The 19,973-nt window shown below is 37.0% G+C and overlaps 2 protein-coding genes, 1 long non-coding RNA gene and 1 pseudogene across 7 annotated transcripts; 2 read left to right on the plus strand and 2 right to left on the minus strand.

Annotated features, from left to right (window-relative positions):
- Positions 1-201: 201 nt before the first annotated feature.
- Positions 202-300, plus strand: LOC145569734 (small nucleolar RNA R71; annotated as a pseudogene).
- A 3,616-nt stretch (positions 301-3,916) lies between these two features.
- Positions 3,917-13,248, minus strand: LOC145568757 (uncharacterized). Of its 2 annotated transcripts, XM_081628172.1 has the most exons (8): positions 13,043-13,248; positions 7,278-7,799; positions 7,159-7,194; positions 6,848-7,066; positions 6,658-6,750; positions 6,325-6,434; positions 5,750-6,205; positions 3,917-4,143 (listed from the first exon to the last, which is right to left on the minus strand). In XM_081628172.1, the coding sequence occupies exons 4-8, from the start codon at positions 6,995-6,997 to the stop codon at positions 4,128-4,130; spliced, it is 825 nt and encodes a 274-aa protein (XP_081484298.1). In that variant the 5' UTR covers positions 6,998-7,066; positions 7,159-7,194; positions 7,278-7,799; positions 13,043-13,248; the 3' UTR covers positions 3,917-4,127. The 2 variants fall into 2 exon arrangements, with proteins under 2 accessions (XP_081484298.1, XP_081484297.1); XM_081628171.1 differs by having other exon boundaries at positions 6,848-7,194.
- LOC145566485 (uncharacterized) lies at positions 10,462-11,901 on the minus strand. The gene has a single exon (XM_081625892.1). The coding sequence runs from the start codon at positions 11,899-11,901 to the stop codon at positions 10,462-10,464; it is 1,440 nt and encodes a 479-aa protein (XP_081482018.1).
- Positions 13,249-14,706: 1,458 nt separating the features above from the next.
- On the plus strand, positions 14,707-17,030 carry LOC145568758 (uncharacterized). Of its 4 annotated transcripts, none has more exons than XR_014095931.1 (5): positions 14,707-15,156; positions 16,029-16,127; positions 16,238-16,282; positions 16,388-16,461; positions 16,569-17,030. It is a non-coding gene; the product is annotated as an uncharacterized LOC145568758 (long non-coding RNA). The 4 variants fall into 4 exon arrangements; XR_014095930.1 differs by lacking the exon at positions 14,707-15,156 and adding an exon at positions 15,169-15,389; XR_014095929.1 differs by lacking the exon at positions 14,707-15,156 and adding an exon at positions 15,172-15,389 and having other exon boundaries at positions 16,039-16,127.
- Positions 17,031-19,973: the final 2,943 nt, after the last annotated feature.

The raw sequence follows: 19,973 nt of genomic DNA on the forward strand, positions 1-19,973 counted from the left end.
AAGATTGCTTGCTTGAAGAGTCCCTCTTCCCATCTTGCCAATCTCTATAGTACATCACCACGTCCTCAATAATGTCCACCACTTCTTCTTCGGTCTTGTTCATGATAGGACCCCCGCCCCCCCCCCCCCCCCCCATCAAGGCATGAATTGCCTTGGGGACTTAAACCGCCATAGAAGATTTGGACCACTTGGTATGTTGGGATTCCGTGGTGAGGGCACTCCCTTTGATACTCTTTGTATCTCTCCCATGCTTCGTAAAGGCTTTCATTTGGCCTTTGCTTGAACCCTTGAATCAAGGCTCTTGCCTCCGCCGTCTTCTTTTGAGGGTAGAAGCGGGACAAGAAGGCCTTTGTAACATCATCCCATGTTCTCAAGGAGTTAGGCTTCACTTCTTTACTAGCCACTCTAAGGATCTTCCTATGAGAGAGAAGGGGAACAACTTGAGGCGTATGAACTCTTGAGAAACTCCGTTAACTTTGATGGTGTTGCAATATTTCTCAAATTCTTTAAGATGGTTCAACGGGCTCTCATTCTTAGCCCCACTATATTGCCTCCTCTCAATTAAGGTGATCATGGCCGACCGAATTTCGAAATCATTTGCCGGTGTTATAGGCGGAGCTATGCCGCTCTCAAACCTATAAGCACCGGGTATTCCTAGCTCCTTCAAGGCCACTCTCGGATTTTCTCCCATGCCTTGCTCTTCTTCAATCTCTTCTTCACTTGAAGAACTATACCCCAAGGATCGATTAGCTATTCTTCTCCTTGAGAGAGTCCTTTCAATTTCCGGGTCAAAAGGCACAATGGATCGATCACGAGCTCTATGCATGCAAAACTCAAAGAAAAATATTAGTAGCACGGCTACAAGTGTAGCCTAAAGAAACAAAATCATTTTGTATTTTCAATTAAAATGAAGTAGACTCAACAACAAAAGCTAAGCACCAATAGCATTCCCCGGCAATAGCGCCATTTTGACAAGAGGAAAATGTATGTCGTTATCTACCCTTCCCCCAAGTCAAACTAAATTTGTAAACACCTAACCAACCTTATATGAATATAGGGCAAGTTAAGGGTCGATCCCTAGGGAATGCAATGATGAAAACTAGAGTCTAAGTCAAGCTACCTCGAAGATGGAGTTGAGATTATGGTTGGCACTATGGTAAACTAAAACAAGTCTAATCAAGTAAATCAAAGGTCTAAACACTAGGGATATGGGTTCCACATGCAAGTTCAATGATAATGCTAATTTAGAGCTCAATCAATTAATTCAAGTATTGCAATGGACAAACAATAGTAGCAATCAAGAGAGTTCAAATGCTATCTCCTATAGGCCAATCTAGAAATCACTATGAAAGGCAAATCAAGAAGAAACACAAGCAAACCCAATCAATTAGAGCAACTTTCAATTCAATTGTTCATGTCATTAAGAGTTGCAATGCAATCTAGATTAATCTTATAGGTTGATCACTCCTAGTCTAATCAATCACATGCAAAACTATGTCAACCAATTTAATTGCAAAAAATCAATCAATCAAAGAGCATCAACTAGCAATCTCATTAATCAAACATGCTTCCCCCTTTCCCTAACAACTAATCTACTCACTAATCATGGTGAAATTCAAGAACAAATAACTAGAAATTGCATTAATCATCATTCTATATCAAAATCTAAGAGAAATAAAAAAGATTCAACAATATCAAATTCAAATCCAAAGAAAAACAAGCAACAAGCATAAATCAAATAGCAAGTAAGTAAGAGATGAAAGAAGGAAGAGATTCTCACTAATATTGATGATTGAAAATGAAGAAATCCAAACTTGATTGATCAAATGTTGAGTTACAAATCCAAAACCAAGAACTTCTCTCTAACTTCTCTCTAAATTCTCTCTCTAAAACTAAGCTAATGAAAAATTATTAAATAAAGTTCCTTTCAAAAAGGAATTACAATTCTATTTATAGGTAAAGAAGAAACCGGCAAATCCCGCGGCCTCTCTCGATGAATTCGCGGCCGCGGAGAAATGGGTACGGAACCCTCCGCGGGCGTTCTGGGCAACACCCGCGCCCGCGGCAAGATAAAACCGCGCCCGCGGCCAAAGATGCTGCGCCCGTGGCTAATCCCCTGCTCCCAAAACTCAATCAGGGGGCCGCGGTCTCTCTGAGATGGAGCGCCCTCTCCAGATTTCCCGCGCCCGCGGAGAGCCCGCGGGGCAACCGCGGGAAGCTCCTGCCAAAATCTTGCAATTTGCTCTTCTTGAGCCCGCGCCCGCGGCTCCACTGACCCGCGCCCGCGGCTCCACTGACCCGCGCCCGCGGCTCCACTGACCCGCGCCCGCGGCTACACTGACCCGCGCCCTCTAAGGCCTCTCTAAGCCCTTGGAGACCTCTCCGAGGCCTCTCTAAGGCCTCTCTAAGCCCTCTCTAGCCAAATGCTTCTTCCTTACTTGATCATTAAGGTCCCAACTTGATTCCTTTGCAAAGGTGATTCTCCAAATACCTACACAAGTAAACAAAGAAAGGAAATAAAAGGAAAAAGAGCCAAATAAAAGGAAAACACGAGGAAAAAACGAGAACCATAAAGAAAAAAGGAGGAAGAGAAATCTAAGGAAAAAGGACCAAAAATAAGAGAAGAAAGCATGAAAAAAGGGAAAGAAATAACCCTAAAAGACTACCCTATGAGTGCCATAAATGACACTCATCATGGTTCTTCTTTTGCTCGATGTAGAGTCGAGCATCAGAGAATGTCTTTTTACCGCCGTCCGGCTGTACATGCCAGATGGTCTTTCTTTTTATCTTTTCCAGGAAACGGAGTCTGGAGAAGTCGATCTGGGGCCGAGCCTTCTCCTTCGAAATAGGGTGAGAAGTCGGCTGACGGTCCCTAACCGGCTTCTGCTTCTCAGCCTGGGCTGGTTTTTTGGCCGACTATTCCTTGCTAGGAGCAGCCGTCCTCTTGGTGATTAAGTATTTGATTTCACCCTTGAAACTGCTCATAAATTTCATGAGCACATCTCGGGTGATTAGGGCTGATCCTGCCGCCTGAGTAGGATCAGACGGCTGCCCAGGGGGCTTGCTCGTACTCGCCTGGTCAGCATTCCGCTCCCGTCTGTCCTTGTGACGGATGCGTCTAGAGATGAATGACCCATCATGGGCCACATAGGTTTCGATGTCTCCATCGTCACTAGAGTCATGGTTCGAATGGACCTCTACTTCAACCGTAGGCCAGTTGTTTCTGGAGGCGGTACAGGTTCTTGTGAAACCATCTCTGAGGTACTCTCCCCACATACGGCGCCAAATGTTTCGGGTGTTTTTGTGTCCCTTGGGAGAGTTACAACTCGAAGACTGGATCCGACAAGGGCGCTTGTACCTGGAAAATGAACGGAGCTCCGGATGGTCAGAGGCCCGCCTCCGAAGATTAAGTTAGTACGAATTCGGAGTATACTCGAAGCCCAAAACAAATATTTTGTCACCCAAAGTCTTGGGCGACAAATTGGGCCTAGACATGGGTTCGACGCCCAAAGGTCGAAGCCCATTACATATTGGGCGACGAATTTCTATTTCGTTGCACAAAGGTTATTTTGTGCGACGAACTTATTGGTTGCCTATGTGCTGTCTATATTGTTGCCCATAATATTTTGGGCGACGAAGAAGTTCATTGCCTATCTTTGATTCTTTGGGCGACAAAGTGTTTTTCGTTGCCCATAATAGTTTGGGCAACGAACCTATTCGACGCCCATCTTTGTGCCCCATACGTGCTACCTCGTTGTCCATAGTACTTTGTGCAACGAAGTTACTCGTTGCCCATATTTGTTGGCATCATACAATGCTTTCTTTATGTGTTTTTTTTAGTAATATATTTTTTATATGGGTATAACCTATTAAAAATCAAATTAACCTGAATAATTCAAATACCAAACATGTTGAATAATGACTAAATGAAATAGTTTATTTTATAAATAACATACTAAGAAATGTGCATACTATAAGATAATCCCACTTTGTCAACAAGGTACATGATCCTTTAAAAATTAAATAACAGAAACATAACACTATTTACAGACTTAATTCAATCGGCCCCTTCTCAACGCTGCTCATATATTTCACCTTCAATAGTTGCGATCATCCATCTTTCATTGCTAGCCCATGTTATTCCTATGTAAGTGAAACATAAGTCAGTAACATCAAAATAATTATTGAGAGCATCCTAAATTTTCACAAATATAAACTTCATATAGACTTTATTACACAAAAGTATTAAAACTGCTGCATCCAAAAATATATACTAGTCATTTTCCCTCATACTACTGCAAATTTTTGTTTGAAAACAACTAACAATTTGACAAAACTAACTACATTCATAAAACGAAAAACCCATCAGAAACAATTTCAATTTCTGTACTATGAACCATTTCAATTTTTGTACTATGAACAATTTATAGAGTGAAATAAAAAATGTGTTAGAAGAGAAAAGAGTATATATATATATAAGCCATAGTGGGGAGTTTTAGAACAATAGTGGGCTAATATCAGACTAGCAGGTAGTGTTCTCGACAGAATTTCAATTACCTTATCTTGTCTTATTAAGTTTTTTTTTTTTTTTTTTTGACGGGAGTCTTATTAAGTTATTAGTCATGAACTACTACGCAAAAACAAATCACTTGGATCTTAAAACTTAAGAAAATGGGGTGGAAAAAAGTCACCACTCACTAGTCAGTAGTCACAAGACTATGATAACAGTATAAAATAAAATGCTAGCACTTCAAACTCCTAATTCTGAAGCCTTACATCAAGCTAATCATAGTCACACTTTATATAAAGCAAAAGGATGATTTAATGCCTCAAGTATATTCTCATATTCTTCTGTATAGTTAACATGACAATCCTCTTTAGTTTAAACAATCACATGCAAGTCACTTTGTAGGATGGAGAACTAACTAAATGGCATTTGATAAGGAAGGTTCAGCAACAACACAGAACTTATGCAGGAATGAAGAATCAGATCCGTCCTGATGTTTTGTTTCAGGACAAGTTATTATCATATGTGCATAACCTTGAACGATGAACAAACGAGCCTAGTTTAGAGGAGATAGAAACTTTGGACTATTCTTTAGGTGATATGTAAAACCATAACGAAAAAAAAAAACAAAAAAAAATCTGGAAAAATACAATGACAGACCAATACTCATCAGGAAAGAACTCTAAAGGTAATTAAAACAATGTCTCTACTAAGCTTATGTAATCTCCCTCAACCTAGCTTTAGCAGGCTAATTAACCTAATTTAACAACAGGTGGTAATGGACTGGTGGTAGTTGCCTCTGATGGACTGATCTTATAAGCTTCCTGGGTGAATACGAAGAAGCCATAGTGGGGAGTTTTAGAACAATATATTATAGGTTTACATGACCAATAGAATATATGTTATCATCTGTGTATATCAATTCTATTTGACAGAATACTCCATCCAAGCATTCAGTTTTCTTAAGCTTATTAAGTTCAATAGTTAAGGTCATCTAACCTCATCCATATATAATTCTGATATTCTATTCAAATATTCATTTATTTCTAAATTTCAGTCCTAATTTAGTTCTGATGTTCAATAGTGACTTGTCATCGTCAATTCTAATCTTTAGTGCACTGGTGGAAAAGAAATAGCTAATAGACACTAAAAGGAACCATAACAGTAACAACACGCAGCAACATATTGTTTTGATAATAGCTAATATATATATCTCATTTAGAAGATGAGAAAGTGTCATACCTAAGTTGTTCAAACATTTTCATCATATCATCTCTGAGCTTCTTTTCACGTTTTTGAGCTTCTATGTTGATTCTAGATTCGACCGCTTTAAGTTCATCATTTGTTGCTATAAGCTCTTCGTTTGAGGTTCTAAGCTCTTCATTAGATTCCTTCAGGGTTTCAATTTGAGATACAAGTACACCCTCACGTGTTGCGGCATCCTCTTTTAATTGTTGAATCTCAGCCGATAATTCCACTCTAACTTCATTAGTTTCTCCTTCAACTCTTCTTTTCTTTGGTGGACGAGCTCTAAGACCAAGTCCCTTGACATATCTAGACTTTGGTTTGAAAACCTCCATGTATGCTGCTTTGACACTTAGTGTATCTTCACCATGCTCCTCCACGTCTTTTTCATGAAGGTTTCTTAGCGCTTCATAGTCTTTTTCAGCATTAGGTTCAAATCCCCCGTCTTTATGCCTAGCATATTAAATCAGGCACAACAATAAACAACTTAATTAAATAATTTTTAAAATTTTTTTAATAAAAAACTTATATAAAAAGATACTAAAAAAAACCACCAAGGGATCATTGAGTACTTTTTAGTTTTCTCAAATAAGGTGATGTACAGAGGATCCTGTTGAGTTTCAAGAGGATTATCTGATGATCCTTCATTTTCTTGACTACCTTGAGTTTGTTGCACATTCATCTGCATTTATGATAAGCAATGCCAAATTATACAATGAAATGTGATCAGTGCTAAAATAATAGTAACAGTCCAAAAGCTAGCAGAACTGATCTACCATGAAATAATTCATTCGCCTTTAAGCATAAATTAGTTTATAAACATTTTCCGAGCTTCTCCTAAAGCAGATATGCACCACTTTATACAAATTATAATATAAATCATTGCAAAAATATAGAGGTCGTACCAGTTCATGGAAAATTCTTGCGGTAGACCTTGCACCATTTGCAGGAGTTTCAGTTTTCTTAAGCTTATTTTCCGTGTTAACTTTACTAATACGCTACAAGCCATAAAAAACAAGGCACTAGCAGATTATCGAAATATAACTTCAACTAATGGTCAGGTAAAAAAAATAAAAGAGTCAGAGGGAATTTTACCTTTTGCTTTTCATCATTCCAATACTCATATACTAGCCATGTCCATTGGTTAGCATCAATATTATCTGGTTTGCTGTTTATTGCATCTGCAATGGACTTTTTTCTAAAGTATTGCTCTTTAAGCCTGAATCTCCAATGTTTATACAACATGGAGCACTGAAAGCTCAACGCTTCAGTAACATCAACACCAGCAACTTTATCAGGTAAATCATATTTACCCTGCCAACGTAAATCATAATAAATATCCATCCATGCTAAACACATTCAGACATTTTAAATGGTCTCAAATACTTAAAAACTTTTTATACAACCTCTCTTTTGAACCTGAATCCATTTTAGCCCAATTCCTGTCAAGAATGAAGTAAAGTCAAAGTCATAAACATAACTTTTGCAGCATATATTAAAAAAACTTATAAGTTATAGCACATACAATGACTTGAGGGGACAAAATTCTTTCACCCAATTGCTACAATCAGATATGAATTCATCTGCCTTTTCACCAACCACGCGTCGAAGCTCATCCATGAAATTTATTTTAATCTTTTCTTCAGAATTAGGATTCCACATTCTAGTAACATATTTCTTACCCCTAGTTGGCCCACGCCTCTTACGATCAGGAAATTTTAGTCGATGTTCAGCTTGTTCAAGCCTTCGTTTCTCTCGATTTGTCAACCTAGTCTCTCTAGTTTGTTCACTAGTTGTTGCTTCTGCATCAGGCTGCTGCTCCTCATTTGTTTTTTGTTGATACTGCACATTTTGTTATTGTTGCTGCCCCACAATCTGTTGTTGTTGTTGTTCAATTTGTTCTTGTTGATGTTGCTGCTCTGTATTTTGATGTTGTTGTTGCACATCATCCACCTACTGCTCATTCAGTTGTTGCCCTGCATTTGACACTTGCCTTGTCTTACGCAAATGCGATGCATGCTGCTGCACTTGCTGAATTGCCATTTCACTGTAATAATTTCTTTTCCATGATATTAGTAATATTAAAATAAGCATTAGAGAATTGCTGATAAAATAACTGCAGTTTGCTTATTAGCATTAACACTTTCTTAATACAATAATAATCAACAATCTATATATAAAATAAAATCAATCAAGTAACTAATATATGTGATAACCCTTATTTTATAAAAAATCAAAATAGCGCCTAAAAATGCAACAATCTCCGCGGCTGCTTGATGCCTACAATGATATTAACACAATAAATTTATTAAAATAGACAAACATGAGGTCAAGTGACACATTTACTTTATTTAGTTTAGATAACACCAATTACCAAGAACTAAGAGGGAATATCTGTAGAACTATCGCTGTCATATTCTACATTATCAAGATCCTCATCTAACTCATGCACACTAGAGCTTGTGTCCAGATCATCTTCATCATCCTCTTCACTTTCTGCATCTTGCTCATCGTCATTATCCATGTCAGCATTATTAATAGCTTCTAAGATGACCTCTGCGTCAACCAACTCTGGTTTTAAATCATCTCTAACCATATTGATTTCCTCATCACTCAATGCAGCGAACTCTTCAAGGTTAGTTTCTCCTTCTTCAACAATATTCCATAGAGATTCATCTTGTTCAGTGTCTTCATCATTTGGGAAATCAAAAAAGTTACGTGGATTGGCTTTAATTACAAATTTCCAATGTCTTTCATCATGAGAAGAGACATAGAAAACTTGTTCAATCTGAGAAGCTAATACAAAAGGCTCATTTGTTTGCAATGTACGAGAAACATTGACAAGTATAGACCCAAATTTGTCCTTTTTAATCCCCCTTCCTTCACTAAATACATCAAACCACTTACACTTGAACAATACCACTTTAGGACTTGTTCGGTTTTCTAAGGCATCATATTCCAGCACAATAACCTCTTCCAAATTCCCGTAAAATTCCTTCCCTCCACTCTCTGCATCCCCTTTCACAATAACGCGACTATTTTGAGTTTTACGATGTCTTTGCCGCTTTTTAGTGTGAAATCTAAACCCATTAATAACATATCCATCAAAAGTCACAATACTCTTCATTGGTCCTCATGCTAGGCACAACAATTCTTCTGTAACTCTATCATCCTTATCATCCCAAAGTTGTGTAATCTATTTTTCAATGTAAATAAGAAAGAAATAAATAAATATGTATGCTAAAATTTGATGTATTTATACATCATAAATATATGAATAACACACTATCTTACTCTATTCTCAAACCACTGGCAGAATTCAACGTCTTGATGACCTATACTGTTCTCATATTCACTATTAAAAAAAAGTTGTTTAGCAACATTTTGTTTGCTTAATTATATATTTATAATTTCACACACTTGCTCAAAGAAAGGTTGTGCTTCATCACAGTTCTACAAAACATATAATTGAGCTTTTCTTCGGTCTTCAATACTCAATTGCTTTAAATTTGGCTTTCCTAGTGGCTTGCCAGTGGTATAAAACACTGAAAGAGTATGAAGTCGTGGATAGTTTATGTCCTCATTTCGATCTAAACGATTGAATTGTATCTCAATCTTAGAAAGATATCTAGCACAAAATGCCAAGAATTCTTTCTGAACATACCCTTCAACAATTGATCCTTCAGGGTGAGCCTTGTTTCTTACAAATGACTTAAATGTCCACATTGCTCTAAAAATGAAGATTATAATTAGTTTAATAACAATAACTGTTACATTTACATATTGAGATTAAAAAAAAAGTATACTTGACCTTTCAAATCTATACATCCAACGATAATGCACAGGCCCAACCAATTTTGCTTCTGTAGCTAAATGTATGGGAAGATGAATCATGACATCAAAGAAAGCTGGAACAAAGATACGTTCCAGCTTGCATAATGTGATTGCTATGTTTGCTTCCATTCGGTCTAAGTCAGCTACTTTTAAGGTCTTGGCACATAGTTGCTTGAAAAACAAACTAATCTCTCTTAAAGGTTCTAAAACTTTTTCATCTAAGACACCTTGAAAGGCCGGGGTAAGCAAATCTTGCATGAAAACGTGAAAATCATGAGTTTTCATTCCTATGATTTCTCCATCATGCAAAGAAGCACATCGAGATATATTAGATGAATAACCATCCGGAAATGCCAATTTCAATAAAAATGTGACTATTTTCCTCCTTTCATTTAAGGTCAGGTTGAAAGGGGCTCGTGGAATTTCATATTTGTCCCCTACACTCTTTGGTCGAAGATCATCATGCATTTTCATGGCTTCTAAATCCAACCGAGCATTTAAGGAGTCTTTGTTCTTTCCAGGTAATTCAAGCAATGTGCCTAATATATTTTCACAAATATTTTTTTCCACATGCATTACATCCAAGTTATGACGAACTAGCAGATGTCTCCAATATGGCAATTGGAAAAAAACACTTATTTTTTTCCACTGGTGAACAATATATCTTTCGCCTCTTTTACGTTTTCCTTTATCATCTTTCCCAAACTCCACATTAGGGTATCCATGTAGCTGCTCCAAAGCATCGTTCCCTGATAATGGATTAGGTGGTGGACGCCTTTCAACTTTTTTACCAAAGAGCCTCTTATTAAGTCTCCATTTATGATCTGGTTCTAAAAACACACGATGACACATACAACACCATTTGTGGCCATTCTTCAACCATTCAGAATTTGTGTCTTTATGGCAATTAAGGCAAGCCATGGCCCCTTTAGTGCTCCAGCCAGACAGATTAGCATATGCCGGAAATCACTAATTGTCCACATTAACACAGCTCGCATATTAAATGTCTCCTTAGTGCGTGCATCAAAAGTTTGTACCCCACTCTCCCATAATTCCTTCAACTCATCTATTAGAGGTTGTAGAAATACATCTATGTCATTACCAGGAGATTTAGGACCGGGAATTAATAATGACAACATCATGTTGTCACTTTTCATGCACATCCAGGGAGGTAAATTATAAGGTACTAACATCACAGGCCATATGCTATATCTACTACTCATGTTTGCCCCTGGATTAAACCCATCACTAGCTAAAGCCAAGCGTACATTACGTGCATCGACGGCAAATTCAGGATATAGCTCATCTAAAGACTTCCACGATTTCGAATCTCTTGGGTGTCTTATAATGCCGTCGTCATCATCACCAGGATGTTCTTTCTTATGCCACTTCATATGCATTGCTAGCTTGGAGCACATGAACATCCTTTGGAGCCTTGGAATAAGTGGAAAATGACGTAATACTAATTGAGGTACTCGTGTTTTTCTCTTGACACCCTCAACCTCATCTGAATTCTCATCATCTTCACATACATCCTGCTTCCATCTAGGTGCTGAACACTTAGGACAATTAACTTCATTTGCATACTCCTTTCGAAATAAAACACAATGGTTGACACATGCATCAATCTTAACATAGTCTAAGCCTAGCGCTTTTGTATATTTTTTTGCTTCATAGGAGCTTGAAGGAAAATTGTTATCATAATTAAATGCCCTATGTAACGCATTTAATAACATTGAAAAAGACTTGTCACTCCAGTTGTTACTAACTTTAATGTGCAACAATGATATAATAAACTCCAATCTCTTATATGTTTTACACCCCGCATACAAATCAGCCTCCATATCCTCCATTAATTTTTGGAGCAGCATAGGTGTTTCACTAGTGCCATTATTTGATTCTAAATTTGTAGTTCTCTCATTTTCATTAATAGATGTAGAATTTATAGAATTCCACGCATTTGTTGCATCAAAAACAAACGGGGCCATGTCATCAAAAGGCATTTCATCATTCTCATTATCTGAAACCTCCCCTATATATTGTTCTTCATTATTATCAATTTGCTCTACACTCTCTCCGTGACTCACCCATGGGTTGTAAGTATGATCGATGCCATATACTAGTAAGTGACATTGCATATTTTTACGAATTTGAGACAAAACCAACCGACAGTTAAGACAAGGACATTTCAGCATTGTTTCGCTACTTTTCCCCCTAAAAGCATATTGTAGAAATTCATTAACACCAGCTATGTACTCCGGTTTTTGTCTATCCTTTACACCATTATGATTCATCCAACTTTGATCCATATTCATTCTTAAACACAATAAAAGAAAAGGTTACAAATAAGAAAATTATAATGATTTATTTAGCAGATTTATGTTTAAATATGAATTTATATATGATGTATTAAAAGAGAATTGAAAGCGGGAAAATGAAAAAAGTATGGAGGAGAATGCACTATTTTACATATAATAAAATTATGTTATTTCTGTATAAACTACAGTTACAAGGTATCCTATACATGTAAAATTAATTTTAAAAGAAAGTAAGTAGATTAAGGTGATTTCAATTCTAGATTTTCTAATTTAAAAAATAAATTTAGATGGGTAAACTAATTAAATAACAATACAGGTATATTGTATAAGATAAAAAGAAGAATGGAATTGGTACTAGAAAGAAATTTTACCACTTAATTGCTTTAAATATGCTTCAATATTTTAAAGCTAAATTGTCAATAATAAGATGTAGATTCCTTGGTACTTATCTCGTGGGATGTTGTAGCTGACATTATTTGATTAAGCTCTTTTATCAAACAAAACAAAAAGTTACTTGTCATCAGTTAAGAATCTAGATCAAACCTAAGCTAACAAAAAGTTACTTATTTTAAATAAAGGTTATGCATATCCTTATATCTAAGCTCTAATTTTATGATTATCCCTGACAACAACAATATACAACTACTCTGTATTGTATTTCTTGTTCGCACAATGACTGACAGTACATGAAAAATAGCCTTCTATATCATATTATATTTTCAAGATATCATACATGCATGCAAAGATATATTGAAAAATTCTTTCTGAAAAACATATACTTTGTACATTAACAGTGAGACCATATAATTAAATGGTTCTACGACACTCTAATTCTCAATTTCCCAATTAAAACAGGTCAAACACTCTAAATTACCAACAAATAAAATCATATACTACCTGTAATTGCTCCAAAATACCAATCAGTAATTGATTTAATATAAATCAAATGCCCCAAATTAGTAAGTGTCGATTAACATCAAATCAAACTCCAATTAAATTATCAACCAACAATTGAATTGGGATCAATCAATTCAAACAAAATAATATGTTCCAAACTACCATCAATTGTATTTGTGAAGCAGTAAGACCAAATTTAACAAAAAAAATTATAAAATAAAAGATAAAAGGGTCGAATTACCTAGGAAAAAAGAAGGTGACGCTGCCGTCGCTACTACTAGTATAAGACGCTTGAGGCTGCCGGAGAGAACCCAGTCAGAGTAATCACCGAAGTCGCAGAAGTACGAGGGTCTTTGATGGCAGATGTAAGGGGTAATATTCATGAGAGGGTTTAATAGCTTAAAAAAAATTGATATTGATAATTGAGTATATGAGGGGAAGAAGGAATATGAGGTGGGGTGGGAGTAGAAAACTGAATTAGAGTTCTTTTTTTGGAAAAGAAACCGTGAGATAACCCTACTAGTACTACTCTAAACGTGGGAATTTTGCAAAATAAAAACAAAATTTCCGCCTTTTTTTTTATATTTTGGGCAACGATAAAATTATAATATTTCGTCGCCTTATCAGGTTTGGGGCAAGGAAAAACAAATTAGTAGCCTATATAAATCAACTCGTTGCACAAAACCTATTTTGGGCTACGAGTGTATATGTCGTCGCCCAAAACACAGATTTGGGCAACGAAACTGAACTGGAAGCCCATTTCATCAGTATTGGGCTTCGGAAAAAAATTTAGTCGCCCATGTTAATATGACTCGTCGCCCAAACCCATTTTTCTTGTAGTGGTAAAATGTGCGAAAAGTAAGTATCTTCTCGGATTCCGAGATTAGGTGTTCTCTGTTTACGAGAGCAATAAATGATGTAATGATTAAGACGTTGCCCCAATTATTGGGGGAATCTCCCTATTTATAGAGTCCTAAAAAAGTGTGCCCTTTCCTAGGGTTTGATGACCTAGGAATTAGGGCAGCGCCGTTTTGCGGCTACATTGGGATTTAGGCCTTGAAGGCCGCCATTTCCCAGTTGCCATATCTGTATGACACGTGTCAGGATTTGAGGAGTCCATTTGGACGCCTCTTAAAGCGACATGTGTCACACGCTCATTGGGCCACTTGGCGGGGTATAAATACCCAAATCATTTGCCTCTCACGGGCGTCACGTGGCTCGGTCATCAAACCCTAGGAAAGGGCACACTTTTCTAGGACCCTATAAATAGGGAGATTCCCCCCATAATTGGGGCAACGTCTTGATCATTACGTCATTTATTGCTCTCGAAAACAGAGAACACCTGATCTCGGAATCCGAGAAGATACTTACTTTCCGCACGTTTTACTCCGAATCCGTACTAACTTAATCTTCGGAGGCGGACCTCCGACCATTCGGAGCTCCGTTCATTTTGCAGGTATAGGCGCCCTTGTCGGATCCAGTCTTCGAGTTGTAACTCTCCCAAGGGACACAAAAACACCCGAAACATTTATAATAATAATAGTAATAGTAATAATAATAATAATAATAATAATAATAATAATAATAATAATAATAATAATAATAATAATAATAATAATGTTGAAATCTGCTCTGCTCGGCTCGGCTCCGCTATCCTGAAATCTGCTCTATTCTACTCTGTTGACCCCTGCTCTGTTCTGTTCTGTCCAAAAGATCAAAAGAATATGACCTAAATATAATAGAAATGGCACCGGTTCAATCCAAACCGGTGCAAAATTACTAAAATGGCACCGGTTCAAACCGGTGCTAATAAAAAAATATATGCCCTTTTTTTCTTACCCCTTTTCCTTCCCCTCCCCCCCCCCCCCCCCCCTTTTTTATCTTTCCCCTTTCTGTTTTCATTTTCGTCGAGCCTTTTCTTTCTCTTTCTCTTTCTCTTTCTCTTTCTGGTTCCCTCCTCTTCATTTAACCCTTCTCTTGAATCCACCACCTTCCTCCTTCACAGCCACCACCTGCGCGGACAGGTACCCCTCCACCACTGCCGCCACCTGCACCAAAACCCATCCCTTCCACCGCAGTCGCGTCCTCCAACAACCACTGCGAATAATTGCTCTAAACCCTAAGCCCTACGAACCAAATACAACCACCGCGTCCTCGTTCTCGTTCCCCTTCGAAGAACGGCGTCGATTCGAACCAAATACAACCATCATCGCCGCCACCGTCTATATGTTGAATCAACAATAATGGAGGTTAGGGTTCGTGGGTGCGCTTATTTCGAATCAGTTGGTTGTTCGTGCTTCTTCAACAACAACAACAAATACAAATTTATTTCGAGCAAAAAATCAGAAATTTGAGGTTAGGGTTTCTAATTTATTTAGCTTTGCGTTTTATTTTTGTCAAATTACCTCAAGATTTGCTGATTATATTCAAGAATCATTTTTCAATTCCCTAATTCAAGTTATTTAGGGTTTTGATTTCAATTAATTTTTCAATTTTTGATGGTTAATTTTTTATATTGTATTTAATTCTCGTATTCGACGTGCTGTTGAATTTGGGATGTCCGTGGAGCTAATTTTGATATTGCTGAGGTATGGCTACTTTCTTTTTTTAGAAACCTTATCACTTATTACAGACTTACTCTTTTATTCAAACATCAAGTAATTTATCATGTTTTAGGCATGAATTAATTGTTAATGTTGTATAATTTTAAGAGAAAACTTTCGAAGAAAGGGGATAACTAATTAGCCTTCAGAAAAACTGTATAAAATGTCCCATAATCTAATTTAAGCAGGGTTTCAGGGATTAGCAATCTATACCTATTTTGAGGGATTGGAATGCTTGCACTTGATCACGAACAACCCCGCTACACGAATGTCTCATCGACTTAGCTTGGATAGTTTGGTTGTACTTTGCTTAGCTTGGTTTTACTCCAATAATGAACTAAAGTTTATATTGCATATCATAGATTGCAGTATTGCACAATAATAGTTGTAAGGGTTTAAATTTTGGAAGCAAGAATCGAAAAAACGACAAGTTTTTGAGTAATCTATAGTTGAAGATTGTGGATAATATGGGAGTGTTGTCTGAATTTTGGCATAAACTAGTTCAGTGCTAACTAGAGGTCTTATAACTTATAAGATTACTGCTTTTGTGTTCAATAAATACTGTGTTTGCCTATGAAACATTTATTAAGCTATTGATTTTGTGTTGATGCCAAAATAATGGAGGGAAAAGCAGTTAACATAATCAAGTTCAGCGTAAGATGACTGATTCTGCTAAATGGTCAGTTGACAGTTCAGGCCTCTTTCAGTGTTGTCTCGCCATCGGTAAGCCTACACATCTCCTTACACTCTCTGATAAATTTACTAATCTGTCTGAAGTGACCATTATAATTTGGTGTGTATGAATTTATTGAGCTTGTTTTTGTTATGTACAGAGAGTAAATATCAAGTATGACAATTCACAAATCACCCCAGAAAAGGTATGTACGTCATTTACTGCTCTGTAATTGTACAAATTTTAGATAGCAATAAACTAACTGAAGTGATATTTTTTTTCTTTCCTGATATGATGACAAAAACTCAAGCTGATGAATTTATTCAAGAAAAATTATAACCTTTTACTTGGCATATTCAATCCGGAAGGTTGGATGGAGATCACGTATCCTTTTTGATTTATCTGCTTAAATGAGACTATCCAATATCCGATCTTTTGGCACGAAAGGTCAATGTTGAAAGAGAAATGTTGATCCTTGATACAGATGACAGATATGTAGATGACACGATGCAGATAGGAAAAGATAATAAAGGCAACATCTTCATACTAGAAAGAACAATAGATAGTTGATCAGCTCTACTTTGATGTTTCTATCATGGCCTTGAGATCATGTGCTTAAAGAGTTTATAAGTGAAAATTTTCAAGTGTGTAAGGCTAGCATTCACTTCTTGTACATGTATTATTTCGACTTTTACAAATACAATGCTTTGTAGATATCATTTCATTGTCCTCGCAAGGCTGCTGCTGTAAGTGCTGCCTCGCAAGGCTGCTGCTGTTCTGGTCTCCTGATGCTGCTGCTGTTCTGGTCTCCTGATGCTGCTGATCTGCTCTACGCTACTGTTGTAATATTATTACAGGCGGTCTGTTTACAATATAAAACTATGTTCTGTTATTTTTTTTTTTTTTGAATTAAATTGTAATGTTACAGCTTTATATTAATTATTTTTTTTTTATTTTTTGGGGCATTAAGGGCACCGGTTCTGAACCGAACTAGTGCTAATAACTGTGTTATTGCCACCGGTTTTGAACCGGTGGCAAAAACTCTCACTTTTTGGCATCCCTCAAATGAACACCGATTCAAAACCGGTGCTATAGGGGGGTTTTGAATCGGTGGTCTTTTACATTTTTCTACTAGTGTTTATTGCTTTGTTTAATTTCATGTTTGTTTGATTTGATTTTGTTGATTGATTCTTGTTTAGTGTAGTTGTTCTTCATACTTTGTTGATTCTTGATTTTATTAGTTGTTTGTTAATTAGGGGATGATTCTTGAGTAGTTGTTTTGCTAGGGATTGGGTGAAACTTGTATGATTGATTGATTGTGATTAATTGGGAATTATGTTGATTGATTGTTGAGATTAAAGTGATTAATGTAAGTTTGCATGTATGTAGTTTGATTAGGCCTTGAGAATTATGCTAGATTGCATTGTGATTTCTAATTACACGACCCATTGATTTAGGAATTGCAATTGTCGATTGATTTGGATCGTGATTCTCCTAGTTTGTTATTCGTAGAGATCACTAGTTTAACGATTAGGAGATAGCTTTTTGATTCCAATTGGTAGCTCTTATCATTAGTCTTCACTACCATTGATTGGCATGTTCTTCCCAATTTGTTGCAATTGTCATGATTACTTGTTGATACCCATTCTCTAGTGTTTTATTTGTTTGATTATTTGTTTTAGTAGTTGTTTAGTGTTACCTCTTCACTTTGACTTCGATTTAGCTTAGGCGTTAATTGGAAACACTTGAACAAAACCGTTCCTAGTGGTTCGACCCTTGACTTACCTTTATACTTGTATTTAGGTTTGTTAAGTGATTATAAATTTTATTTGGCTCAGGGTAGAGGTGTCAAAACCGAACCGACCCGAAAAAAGCTATCTGTTTCGAAATGTAACCGATCCGATTTGATCCGAGAAATTCAAGACCCAAACCCGATCTGTAACTGAACTGAACCCGAATCCGAATTTGACCCGATCTGAACTTAACCCAGCACCGATTTGATCCGACCAAAACTCAACTCGAATCCGATTTGACCCAACTGGAACTCTAACCGAACAGATTTGATTCGACCCGAGCTCAACCCGATCCGAAATTGGTCCGGCAAATAACCGATCTAATCTGATCTGTTTTGACCCGAATCGATATTAACCCAACCCGATTTTAACTCGATTTGATTTTTACCCGATTCGAATTTAACCAGGCCATAATTAATTTTTGACCTTTTTATTCAAGTTCTTATACTGCTCCGTTATTATTAATAAGTTTACGTTTTTTACTACAAAGAAATGATCCGGAGTAACAAGTTTACTTCATGTATATACCAATTATATAAAATTATTTTCTAAGCTTTATGTTAATCTCATCTAAAATTTGCTACAAATAGTTTGTACTACTTGAACATTAAAACCTCTTCTTTTAACTCGATAAAATATACCGTATAATACATCAATGACTTGATATTGACCCAATAATAAGGTAAAAACTCAATAATAACTCTAGTTTAAAAATAACCTTATTTAAATATGCATTGGGTCAACTCAATTAAAATTCAGCCAAACACAAAAAGGAATAGAATTGAAATTGACCAATTTAATGAATCAACAGATCAACATTATCTTTATCAAACCGAACTTGACCGAACCAAATTCATCCGACCCGAAATTAACCTGGTTAAACCTGATCCGAATTTATCCGAACCGAACATGAACCGATCTGGAGTTGATCCGACCTATATCTGACCCGGACTCGATAGACCATGACCCGAATTTGATCCGACCCGAATTTGACCTGACCCGACCCGATCCGAATTATAAAAATAATTTTGACCCGAACATATCCGACCCGAACAGACCCGACCCAAAATCCATCTGATTATCCGAATTGACACCTTTAGCTTAGGGAGGATTAATCAACGACCTAGTTTTCCCCTTGTCAGAAGGCGATTTTTCCAATTGCTAAACTTCGTAATCTAAAGATTTCAGCAATCACTGGAATAATCCAAATAGGCCTACGCAGCTAGTAGGTTTGATCCCCATTTGTAAGTCTATCAAGGACTAACACATCTTTATAGACATGGAGTCCATTCTGGATCTCATGGCCTTCAGCCATTTCCTGAGTTGGTACTTACCAAAGCTTGTAGGCTGTGAGTTCCAACCATTCCAATAAGAAAATTTTAGAATCCACCTTCTACCAGAATTTCAACAAACTGTTTGTTTTGATCCTAAGTAACCTACGATAGGTATGAGCAACAATATAATTAGAAAAAAATTGTCAAAAATAAAACGATCTTTTGATTATTCCAGAATAAAGTGACCTTTGTAGACATCTTCCCAAAATAGAATAAGAAACCAGTAACCTGTTTTAAAGGTTAAGCCTGAACACGTGTCATGTTGTTATAGGTTAGAATTATTTTTACATTTTTCTTTTTTAAAAAACTGATTTTTAATTTTTAAAAAAAAGAATTCTTTATCTCTCCTCCCCTCCCCTCAATGTCAGCCATCTTCCTCCTGTAACCCACCGTAGCCACCATAATGCCGATCCCATCACAACATGTCTTTCCCAAGCCAAACCACAACCACCCACAACCATGAAACTCACCCCATAACCGCCCTGAAACCCACCCTGCAGCCTCCCCATCCCCCTCAAAAGCACCCCAAAACTCCCTCATCCGCACCATACATCCCGAAACAACCTCAAAACTCCTCTCACCTATCCCACACACCTTGAAACAACCCCCTTAGCGAACCCACAAACCCCAAATCGTTGAAATCCTCGTGAAAAAGGGTGGGGTGGCCGTGATTTTGAGGGGTTTCGAGGGTTCATAGTTTTGTTTTAGGCAGTTTTTGAGATGGTGTTTAAAGGATGGGGTTTATAGGTGGGTTTTGGGCAGCTGGGGG

Source organism: Chenopodium album, chromosome 11, assembly GCF_948465745.1.
Source record: "Chenopodium album chromosome 11, dcCheAlbu1.1, whole genome shotgun sequence".
Lineage (NCBI taxonomy): Eukaryota > Viridiplantae > Streptophyta > Magnoliopsida > Caryophyllales > Amaranthaceae > Chenopodium > Chenopodium album.